This window comes from Pongo pygmaeus, chromosome 5, assembly GCF_028885625.2.
Source record: "Pongo pygmaeus isolate AG05252 chromosome 5, NHGRI_mPonPyg2-v2.0_pri, whole genome shotgun sequence".
NCBI lineage: Eukaryota > Metazoa > Chordata > Mammalia > Primates > Hominidae > Pongo > Pongo pygmaeus.
Window position 1 is genome coordinate 55,968,690 of NC_072378.2, and position 12,465 is coordinate 55,981,154.

The 12,465-nt window shown below is 35.0% G+C and overlaps 1 protein-coding gene across 1 annotated transcript in view; it reads left to right on the forward strand.

Annotated features, from left to right (window-relative positions):
• The window catches only part of GFRAL (GDNF family receptor alpha like), a 74,241-nt gene extending 62,210 nt beyond the window's left edge, over positions 1 to 12,031 (forward strand). The window contains exons 7-9 of the mRNA XM_054492478.1: positions 8,955 to 9,050; positions 9,143 to 9,215; positions 11,563 to 12,031. Coding sequence (XP_054348453.1) covers positions 8,955 to 9,050; positions 9,143 to 9,215; positions 11,563 to 11,626 — 233 coding nt within the window. The 3' untranslated portion in view covers positions 11,627 to 12,031. The remainder of the gene's footprint in view (positions 1 to 8,954; positions 9,051 to 9,142; positions 9,216 to 11,562) is intronic.
• The last annotated feature ends 434 nt before the right edge of the window (positions 12,032 to 12,465 follow it).

The window sequence follows — 12,465 nt, forward strand, 5'->3', positions numbered from 1 at the left end:
ATTGTTTTATTTAATTTTGAACCATAAGTTTTGTGGTAGGCATCATATCACTTTATTTTTTTTATTTTTTTTTTAACAAAACAAAACATAATATTTATTTTAACCATTGGTAAGTATGCAATTCAATGACATGAAATACATTCACAGTGTAGTTATCACCACTTTCCATGCTTAAAACTTTCAGCATTCCCAAAGAAAATTCTTTTTTTTTTGTATATATTTTTATTTATTTATTTATTTATTTTTTTTTTCTTTATTATTATTATTATTATACTTTAGGTTTTATGGTACATGTGCGCAATGTGCAGGTAACTTACATATGTATACATGTGCCATGCTGGTGCGCTGCACCCACCAACTCGTCATCTAGCATTAGGTATATCTCCCAATGCTATCCCTCCCCCCTCCCCCCACCCCACAATAGTCCCCGAAGTGTGATGTTCCCCTTCCTGTGTCCATGTGTTCTCATTGTTCAATTGCCACCTATGAGTGAGAATATGGGGTGTTTGGTTTTTGTTCTTGCGATAGTTTACTGAGAATGATGATTTCCAATTTCATCCATGTCCCTACAAAGGACATGAACTCATCATTTTTGATGGCTGCATAGTATTCCATGGTGTATATGTGCCACATTTTCTTAATCCAGTCTATCATTGTTTGACATTTGGGTTGGTTCCAAGTCTTTGCTATTGTGAATAATGCGGCAATAAACATACGTGTGCATGTGTCTTTATAGCAGCATGATTTATAGTCCTTTGGGTATATACCCAGTAATGGGATGGCTGGGTCGAATGGAATTTCTAGCTAAAACACCAAAAGCAATGGCAACAAAAGCCAAAATTGACAAATGGGATCTAATTAAACTAAAGAGCTTCTGCACAGCAAAGGAAACTACCATCAGAGTGAACAGGCAACCTACAAAATGGGAGAAAATTTTCGCAACCTACTCATCTGACAAAGGGCTAATATCCAGAATCTACAATGAACTCCAACAAATTTACAAGAAAAAAACAAACAACCCCATCAAAAAGTGGGCAAAGGACATGAACAGACACTTCTCAAAAGAAGACATTTATGCAGCCAAAAGACACATGAAAAAATGCTCATCATCACTGGCCATCAGAGAAATGCAAATCAAAACCACAATGAGATACCATCTCACACCAGTTAGAATGGCAATCATTAAAAAGTCAGGAAACAACAGGTGCTGGAGAGGATGTGGAGAAATAGGAACACTTTTACACTGTTGGTGGGACTGTAAACTATTTCAACCCTTGTGGAAATCAGTGTGGCGATTCCTCAGGCATCATATCACTTTAAAGACAAAGGGCTACACATGGTGGCTCATCCATGTAATCCTAGAGCTTTGGGGGGCCAAGGTAAGAGGATTGCTTGAGGCCAGGAGTTTGAGGCCAGCCTGGGCAATAATAGCAAGGCCTTGTCTCTAGAAAAAATAAAAATTAGTAGGGCATGGTGACGTGCCCCTGTAGTCCTAGCTACTCAGGAGGCTGAGACAGGAGGATTGCTTGAGCCCAGGAGTTCAAAGTTGCAGTGAAGTATGATTGTGTAACCTGGGCAACAAAGCAAGACCTTATCTCAATAAAAAAGGATAAAAACATTAAGGAAAAAATCTCAATAACTTGCCTGAAATGACTGACTGGGAGTGAAGTACAGCTGGTTTTTTAATCCATATCTGATGCTAACACTTGTGCTTCTATGCTCTGCATCATTCTGCTTTCTAATGAAGATCTCTTTGTTTTAAATATATCCTACACTTCTCTCTTCTCGACTCCAGCTTCTGTTGCCTATTTTTAGTTTTTATCTTCTTAAGCCTAAATTTTTGCTGTTGCTTTCTAGTTAGATTTCACTTATGAAACCAACCTATATACCATGACTAGACTAATTCTTAAACTCTGCCTTGATCACTTTTGTGTGCAGGAGACATTCATTGCTCTCCCTTCTTCCTACTTTCATCCTTCCTTCATATAAACTCCTTCATCTGATTTCCAAGGACACCCAGAGTGCAAATTATTCTTATTTCCAACTAGTCCTCAAAGTGTACCATTTACCTCGTTGTCCCTTATTGATTCAACCTTGCTTTATTTACATTTTTCCCTTTACTGGAAACTAGATCAAGAACTTTACGAGAGCAAGGTCATGTATCATTTTATGAATATCTCTCCATATTGATTGTCATTATGCTAGCTTTGAAGTTGGAAGTAATTACTTACGTAGGTAACCTTTACTTGGGTCCAGATATGGTGCTTTTCATCACATTGTTCTGTGGACATTTACAGGTAACTAGGAATAAATGATCCATGAATTCATTTCTGGTTCTGCTGTAATGAGTCTCCTGAATAGACAGCAGATTCTAAATTCTCCATATCTCACGGGGACATGTTGGGAAATTGAAGAATGCCAGATTAACTGGCAGCAAAAGTGGGATTGATGTTGCATCACATCGCCCTCTCTAAGCAACAATAGGAGTAGCACTTGAAAGGTCAGGCATCTTTCAAACCTCAGGGTGAAAAGTTTGCTTGAACACATGGACAAATAGAGGGGAACAACACACATGGGGGCCTGCTGGAGGGTGGAGGGTGGGAGGAGGGAGAGGATTAAAAAAATAACTAATGGGTACTAGGTTTAATACCTGAGCGATAAAATAATCTGTACAACAAACCTCCATGACACAAGTTCACCTATGTAACAAACCTACACATGTACCCTTGAACTTAAAAATTAAAAAGAAAAATAGAATAACATAACATAAAATAAATAACTGAAAAAGAAAAAAGAAAAGAAAAATTTGCTTGGCTCCCAGAAAAACAGATGAAGAGAAATTGTGGTACCTAGCGTTTGTATATATGTGTGTCTAGTAGAGGTAAGGATTATAAATTAGTACTTACATTTATCAACACACAATATTTTCAGTGTGGTGTTCTCTTGCCTTCCATTGACTAAGCAAAAATAAAGATCCTCAATGAACATCTTATGCCTGCACAAATTTTATAAATCCTTGCCATTTAATCACATATATCCATGTTTTCCAATTTGTTTTCTTGGATTCTAAAATATATCCCCTGGAGAAAGTAAATTTAGGTAATGTATGCCACTATATTATGTTAAAAAAACAGAAAATTACTTGCAACTAAAATGCATATATTACATCTAACCCCAAATTTTCTAAAGTCATTCACTTATGGGATCTTTTGTTTGCCTAACCCATAAAAGTATTCTGCAGAACCAGTGTTTTATGGAACATAATTCTAAAAACTCTGCCTCTTCTAAAAAAAATGTTGAATTTACTGTGTCCCCTTGAAAATAGAGAATGACAGAGGGTTCTACTTGAGTAAAATGGCCTGGGAAAATCTTTCCCAGAAGGTGGTCTTTAGGCAAACACCTGAAGAAAGAGAAGGAGTCTGTTCTAGGAAGAGACAATAGCAAGGGTTAAGTGCTCCAGCAGTAAAGAAAATGTTTAATGTGTTTGGTAAACTAAAAGGAAGTAAGAGAAAGAGGAAGGAAGGAAAAGAGGCAAGGAGGGAGGAAATAAGCCTCTTGGTGGCTGGAACGAAATGGGCAAAGATGAGATTTAATATACCAAAGAGATTGCTAGGGTTTAGATCATGTGGGACTTTCTAGACATGGTAGAGGCTTTAGGTTTTCATTTAAGTTCAGTGAGAGGCTATTTAAAGATTTGAAGTAGGGGAAACAAATGATTTCATTTGGATGTTTAATAGATAACCCTGATTGCTTTCATTGGAGTCAGGCAGAAGTGAAAACAGGAAAAAAGTTGAGATTATTGGGGGTATTTATTGAAGCACCTATGCTAGAATATGATGATCACTTTAGCTAGTTCAGTGGAGTTTGCAGTGAGGAAGAATAAAGATACCTATTTATGTAAAATCAACAAGACAAACTGGCTAATGGGATATACGATTGAAAGAAGGGAAAAAAATCTATGATAATTTCCAGATTACCTGAATGATATGGATGGGCCATATCATTTACTGAGATGAGAAACACAGTGAGAGAAGTTAGTATAGTAAGAGGAAACCTACTTTAGTTTAGAACTTGTTAAATTTGAGATGGTTATAAGATATGCAAGCAAAAATATCAAGAAGGTAGCTTGAAATGAATCTGTAGTTCACTTAAAATCATTGGAAAATTGAGATCACTCAGTAAGATTATTAGGTTTCTTCTTACTAAAGGGGAGGGGCAGGACTGAATCTTGTTAAAGGGAAGGGCCAGGACTGAACTCCAGCCTTTAGAAGTTGAAGACAGCAGAAGAAGCCAATGAAGAAGAATATTTGAAATGACCAAGTAGGCCTTAGCTGATCTTCAAATAATAATTTCAGTAGAATAGTGAAGCAAAAACCTGTTTGGAAATGTTGTAAAGTGAAACGGGTTGAGGATCAGAGACAATTATCAAGACAACTATTTCAAGACGTTTGGCTATTGAAGGATAGTCACAAAAGGTGGAAGGTAGCTGTCATATTGACAGTTTAATGCAGTAGTGTGGTATCTTTTCAAGATGGCTTGAAAATGTACTAATGAGAAAGGAGGGAGAACTAGAGGTAACAAAATGGTTCCTGAGCCGTCAGCTTTTAAGTGGTCTTTGGGTAATGACTGCAAAGACATCAAATCCGGTGTATTTTCACACCACATTCAACAATAATGAAAAAGTACACGTGGATCACTTTTTAAAAAATCTCCACTGTCTATTAATAGTAAATGCTCACTAAATAATTTTTGAAGAAAGATGGGAATGAGAGAAGGAGGAGAAGGAGGAAAGAAAGAAAAATGAGAAAAAGAATCAAAAAGAAACCCCATATATATACTTTTTTTTTTTTTTTTTGAGACGGAGTCTCTCTGTTGCCCAGGCTGGAGTGCAGTGGCTTGATCTCGGCTCACTGCAGGCTCCGCCCCCTGGGGTTCATGCCATTCTCCTGCCTCTGCCTCCGGAGTAGCCGGGACTACAGGCGAAGAAATCCCATATTTTATCCTTGTTTTCCCTTCTACTCTCATTACAATTGTGCATTCTTTCTGATGGAGGTTCCCCATTTCAAAACTCAGTAATGTATAAAACTTTCTGGATTATCTCATCATTCGAAATGACTAAGAACACTCTCCAAAAGAGTGTTCTCTTTCCTTTATTTTTTCCTAACTCTCCCCTGTTGTTTTCAATCAGCCTATGGAAAAAAATATATATATATATATAAATATATATATATAAATATATATTATATATATAATTATATATATATATTTATATATATATATATATATATATATAAAAGCCAGCTAGGTAAAATTTTACACATTTTCCAAAGGGTAGCCATAAGTGAATTATTCAATGTATGTCAAATGAAGACATCAAAACCTTTCTGGACAATCAGTGGTACTGTCACTTATATATTTTTTCATTGAAAGCATTCCATACATTGAAACCTCCACATATGAAATATAAAGTCTTGAAATTTATAAATTATAGTACAAACTATTTTCATTATCTTTCATTTGTCTTATTTATTACAAACTCGCCTAGTGCTTGTGTAATATCATTCAAGGTACAAATTACTGTTCAATTTTGTGAACTTTTTTTTTTCCCATGAAACTCATTCTAGATACAGGCATTTTTTCCCCCAAGCTGACTCTTCTAAATTATGTTTTAATTAAAATGAAATGAAGGTTTATAAATTTGCAGTTTGTGATATGTTAAATCTCTGTTTCATATCATATCTCAAGTATTCTGACATTTATTTCTAAATCATTGCTTTGTCTCTGATCAACCATAACTTTTACAATGCATTTACTGTTTCATATGAATTATACAAGCAGAGTTTCAGTCCCCATGAACTCTCAGCTACTGTTGCACAAGGATTTTGGAAAAAAAAAAAAAAGAAATAGTAATGCTCACCTCTCCATAGCTCATTTGGGGAGAATACTACCTAAATTTGTTCCTAATGCAAGATTGAAATTAATCTTGATTTCTCATCAAATGTACAAGGATTTTACAATATAGTTCATAATCATGTTTAATTTCTCCAGGGTACAAGTTAAGATAAACAAGTCACTGACAGTGTTTATCTATAAATAGAGCAGATGGTGTGGGACTGAGGTTAGTTATCAACTTTGCTGACTTTAATTTCATGGTTATAAAACGCTGTAAACCTCACTGTTTATAAAAGGCAGGGAAGGAACTCCAGTGGGCTTCAGTAGCCAAGAAACCCTCAGTAACATTAATCTCTCTAACTGATATTCGGTATCCTCCTAGGGTGCAATATTTAAGATTGTGGAGTGATTGCTAGACGCATTTAAATTTTCACTGGGATAATTAGCTAACATTTCTGTCATTGATCTATTATAACTTTGTTAATGAGTTCTATGTGAGAGAAATTTAGTAAATGAGATGATTCTTTCTAAACTCTGCTAGGTGAGTGTTTAACAATTAAGGCAGTTACATATCTAAAAAAAGCCTTTTTTGTTTCAAAATAATACTTTTTTCTTTTGCAAAGATGAACTGTAACACCCAACTAGACTAAATGTACTTAGGGATAGAATTTCATAAGGAAAAACCATAGCATCATTTAAATAATTAATCATCTAATGTATATTGTATATATTTAGGCCATGAATACAGCTACAACTTTTTTTAAAAAAGGTCATAGAACGTAAAAAGAAGTAAAACTATTGATTCTTCATATTCTGAATTGATTTAAATACACAATTTTATTGTGATCATTTATTTTGCTAAAGGTCTGTATGATCAATGTGATTAAAATTAATTTTTTTTCAAGGACCCCTTATAAAAAAAGTATTATTTAAAATTTCTCATTTTTCCCTTTTCAACTTTATAGTGAATACAAAAGTAATTTTACAATCACAAAAGTAAAAAATAATTCACAAGTTCTACCTCTATTACTTTTACATCCTTAAGTGGTTTATTTTGCATTCTAACAAGGGGGAGGCTTTTTTTTTTTTTTCTAGAGTCAGAGTCTTGCATTTTCACCCAGGCTGGAGTGTAGTGGCTTGATCACAGCTACTTCAATTTGGAACGCCTGGGCTCAAGTGATCCTCACACCTCAGCCTCCAGAGAAGTTAGGACTACAAGTGTGCACCACCATGCCCAGCTATTCTTTAAACTTTTTAGAGGTGGGATCTTGCTATGTTGGCCAGGCTGGCTTCAAACTCCTGGGCTCAAGTGATCTTCCCACGTTAGCCTTCCAAAGTGCTGGTATTACAGGCATCAGCCACGTTGGAGGTTTCTTAAATAGATGGTAATCCAATATGCAAGTTGGAGACTAAAACTATTTTTTAAAATGTCTTAACTGTATTTGAGTTTAGACCCTCTGAGAATGAGTTTTCTAATGACAAAATCCTCACTTTTCTAGTCTTGTATTGGGCTGCTGCTTTCTAACCCACTCTGGGAGGTTTACTACTGGTCTGAAACTCCAATGTATCTGTCTACCGATTATTGTTAACATAGTGCTCAAATCTTGGCCCCCAATAAGCTGTCTTCTGAACAGCAGCAGCCCTGGGTGGAGAGAGAACTGAATGGAACATTTGGCAATAAAGTCATGTACCTCGTAAGGACATTCTGGTCAATGACAGACAGACAGACAGACTATACATCAGTGGTCCCATAAGATTATAATACCGTATTTTTTATAGTATCTTTTCTATGTTTATATGTTTAAATATGCAAATATTTACCATTGCATTAAAGTTGCCTGAAGTATTTAGTACAATAGCACACACTGTGCGTGTTTGTAGCCTAAAAGCAAAGGCTATATTATATAGCCTAGGCGTGTGGTAGGCTATACCACCCAGGTTGGTGTAAGTAACACTCTGTGATGTTCATACAAGCACAAAATCAACTAAGCATGCATTTTTCAGTGCATATCCCCATCATTAAGCAATGCATGACTGTAGATTTTCTTATCTCCCTTCCTGCTCAGAGTCTGTTGTCACTAGTTTTCATATCCCACTGTTTGATACATTCATTTTTGTAAACAACTGTCTACTTTTGGTTAGTGTCAGGTCTCAAAAATGCATGAAGCATCTATAACAGAAGACAGCAACCTCTCTAAAATGGAAGCTTTATCTCATTTTTCTTACTGCCTCAAAACCAACTTTAACCTTCATTACATAAATTGGTTACTAAACTATTGGTATGTTTGACATTCATATTTGTGTCCAATTAAGTCAAAACTCGGAGTGATTTCACTTTAAAGTTATTGATAAAAATCACCTAAAAGAGATCTATCGGTTAATTTTAACAATTGCATCTTTCTGTTGTTAAAGTAGAAAAGCCAGAGAAAAGACTGTCCTCACAGGGAAAGATTTCTTTTTATGACCTGGTCACTCTAAAGCATAATTTCTAAAGTTGTGAGCTGTTGGAAACTGGTGGGAATGTATTTCTCAGAAACATGGCCAAGAAGACTAGCGCCTCAGAATGGCCAGGAATAGCTCTGAAGGGAGGCAAAAATAGGTAACAGGAGAAACTGAAGTTCTAGCTAATGGAGAGAAAAAGAGACAGAACAAGGGAAAAAAGCAAAACTAGGTATTCCAGTATCTGAGTGCAGAGGTACATTAAAATAATCACTTTTGTAAAGAAAGGATATTTTTCAATATCCCAAAGATGGCCTAAAGTTACCATCTTTTATTTTTCTTGTCTGTATATAAGATACAATGATTTATGTTATAAAATATAATCATTGTACTAATCTTGGTTTGCAAAACATAAAAGTTTATACAGGGAAATTATCTGATTAAAAGGGGAAAAACAGGCATTAAAATTTAAGAAAATTGTTCCTAGTTTTATTCAAATCTATCAGATTAAAATAATGTAATAGAAATAAATTGCTGCTTTAAAAGATAAAGCAAATTGTAATCCATAAAATTAAAATAATGTATGATATGTAACTAATCTCATTTTTATAATATTCTTTCAGATTATCCAACCCTGTCTAATGTCAAAGGCATGGCATTGTATACAAGAAAACATGCAAACAAAATCACTTTAACTGGATTTCATTCCCCCTTCAATGGTCAGTTAAAAATCAATCCTCTATAATATTTATATTATTTATTTCCTCTAAAAATCCAGTGACTATTTTCTCTTAATCTTTTTTTTTTCTAGGAGAAGTAATCTATGCTGCCATGTGCATGACAGTCACCTGTGGAATCCTTCTCTTGGTTATGGTCAAGCTTAGGTAACTGAATATGAATTAGAAAGGAAGGCCTGAAAGGGAGTCACTTAGCTGTGTTAAAGCATGTTGCACAATGGCTGAGCTTACAAAGAGCCTGAGAATGAAAGCTTCTCTGTTAAGACATACTAAATCAAGTTTTATGTGGCATAGGTCCATGGAAACGTTACTTTCAGTCTTCCTATTTAAGGAAAATGTGATCATAGGAGATTTTTTATGTTGCATTTTATAAGCACATATGCATTGTATGTTCCTTCCAATTAAACTCTTATCAATCTTTCCCCTTGGCTTCCCTACCAAATCCAAATTGAACTTTGCTGCATTTGTTATTCGAATCATTTGCGTGATTGACAGGTTCACATAACTGACTTATTGTTTACTGCATACAGTTTATATTTACCTGAAGATGTATTCTTCACTCTAATTTCTTATATGCTAATACATTTCATTCATTTTTAATAGGCAATTATTGAAAAAGACATTTAATAAGGCCTCACAGAGTGCCCCTAGAAAGACATTACCATTGCCTGACATTAATTTATTCTCCAATCTTGGCAGCTTTTATTGCTGGAATGTAGTAATGCTCCAGCAGGCATGTGAGACATTGAGATGAGATATACATCAACCTCTAGATTTCTAAATGTCTAGTGTTTAAAATTTTTCCACTTATTTAACATTTACAACTATACATAAAATAGTGTAGACTTGCCTTTAATTAAAAAAACCTCATATTTAAACATCAATCATGTTCCTTTTCTTATTCTTTATATATATGGGTACATGTCTGTAAAATTTGAGTAGCATAAATGTTAATGAAGAAATATACATAAGTGTGTATACAGCCATATATACACGTAAGTACATACACAAACTATATCAGTAAGATTGGGCCTTCAGAGGAACAGAAGTATTCACCGGAGATTTACCTTATGACATCTGACACCTAGAAAGATTAATTCAGTCAACTATACAATGCATGTAAACATATCTTGCTCCTCCAGAGATCTCAGACTTAAAAAGGCCTTGACAATTAGGCAAATAAAAGACTGGCATGAGAAGGTGTATGGTGATACCAAGGGGTCAGGTACATACGGACATCCTAATTTATTTATTTTTAAATGCAATGCCAGCTAAACAAAATGTATCCACTGTTTGGACCCAATCCCTCTAAGCATTTAATCTGATGTTAACTAAAACCAGTACCAAAACACACTGCTTTTCTCCAAGGCCTTAAAAGTTATATTTGTATGAGAAGACATTCCATGGGTTCTAAGCTATGGGTTGAAAGCCAAATAATTAGAGTCCATTGCTAAGAGGGAAAAATAGCATTTGGAATTTATTAAAGTTTACTTTATTTGGTTTGAAGTACCTGAAAACACTGTTTATTTACTGTTCCTTCCTAGATATTCCATGACAAACATTGTTACAAAAAAATATGGACAGTTTTCTGGCCCAGCAAAAACATCTTACTTTAATGGTTCTCAATCTTTACTTCTTAACTACATACAGAATGTATAAAATTTACACCTGTTCCATGATCCCACTGGTTTTTAGATACTACTGTTGTGCTACAGATATAAGGTATAGACTACTCATAATTCCCTATTTATTTGCTGTAACTTCATCTTTTTTCTCACCTGCATAGAAGGCATATCCCTTTTTTGGATGGCAGTGGGGGTGTTATTATTATGGACAAATATTTTGAATTTATTCTAATGTGTATTTTAAAGCAAATTATTCATACTATTAAATATATTTGTATTTAGTTACAAATTATTTTCGTATAATTTAAAATTTATCATAATGTGTAATCTGAAAACTCCAGGCCCAGGATAAAAGAGACAAAATTTAAAGCCATTATAAAAAGAACAAACTGAAACAGAAGCATCATTGGCAACAAAACCTGTGTTGCCCCACACCTGGAGATAAATAATGCTCCCTAAAGAAAGAAGAATGGTTGCTATTTCAGACATTGTTCACTCACCTAATGGTCAAGCCTAACCCATGTGAATACCTGTCTTCTGTAAGGAATAAGATAGTTGCATTTGTTTCATGTTATGCTATATTCAAATAGCCCTGAGCCTTCAAAGAAGTTTGCAGAGAAACAATTAAAAATTTAAATATTTGTGAAAAGAAAGGACTTTCTAAAAAATGATTACTTGGACATCATAGTTAAAGGTGTGATGCTCCCTAGAAAGACAATATGATATTTTACTATTGGAACTTTACATTCTGGAACTTGATTATTTTTTCCTCCAGGTGCAGACTCCAGCAAAAATGCAAACACAACACAAGCACATTTGTGAAATCCTTAAAATGGCATGTTGTTAACTTTTACTTTTATTTTATACAGAACTTCCAGAATATCAAGTAAAGCAAGAGATCCTTCACCGATCCAAATACCTGGAAAACTCTGATTCATTAGGAGTCATGGACCCATAACAATCACTCTTTTCTCTGCTTTTCTTCTCTCCTCTTTTCTTCTCTCCTCTTTTCTCCTCTCCTCTCCTCTCCTCTCTTCTCCTCTCCTCCCCTCCCCTCTCTGTTTCTGTTTCTTTTTCTTTTCCTTTTTGAGGCGGAGTTTTGCTCTTGTTGCCCAGGCTGGAGTGCAATTGCTCAATCTCGGTTCACTGCAACCTCTGCCTCCCAGGTTCAAGCGATTTTCCTGCCTCAGCCTCCTGAGTAGCTGGGGATTACAGGTACCCGCCACCACGCCCAGCTAATTTTTTTGTATTTTTAGTAGAGATGGGGTTTCGCCAAATTGGCCAGGGTGGTCTCAAACTCCTGACCTCAGGTGATCCGCCTGCTTCGGCCTCCCAAAGTGCTGGGATTACAGGCGTAAGCAACCACGTCGAGCCAACAATCACTTTCTTTAAAGCAAATCCTACAGCCGGTCAACACACTATTCCATCTGTCATCGAGAAGGAAAACGTTAAAATAGACTTAAAAATATTGCTTTATTAATATAATAAAAAAGCAAAAATATTAAAAAAATTTAAAAAAGCGTATAATAATATGGCATGATGATGTTATTTTTTTCTTAATACTCAAGAAAAAATATATGGTGGTATCTTTTACAACACTGGAACAGAAATAAAGTTTCCCTTCAAGGCAAAAAGTGTTATCCCAAGTCACATTTTGCATAATTTGCTTTATGATGAATATAAATGCATATCATATTAATTATTTGCATCATAATATGACATAGTTAGCAGGTTTTCTGATCAATTACATAAGTTCCCATTAACTTGCCAAG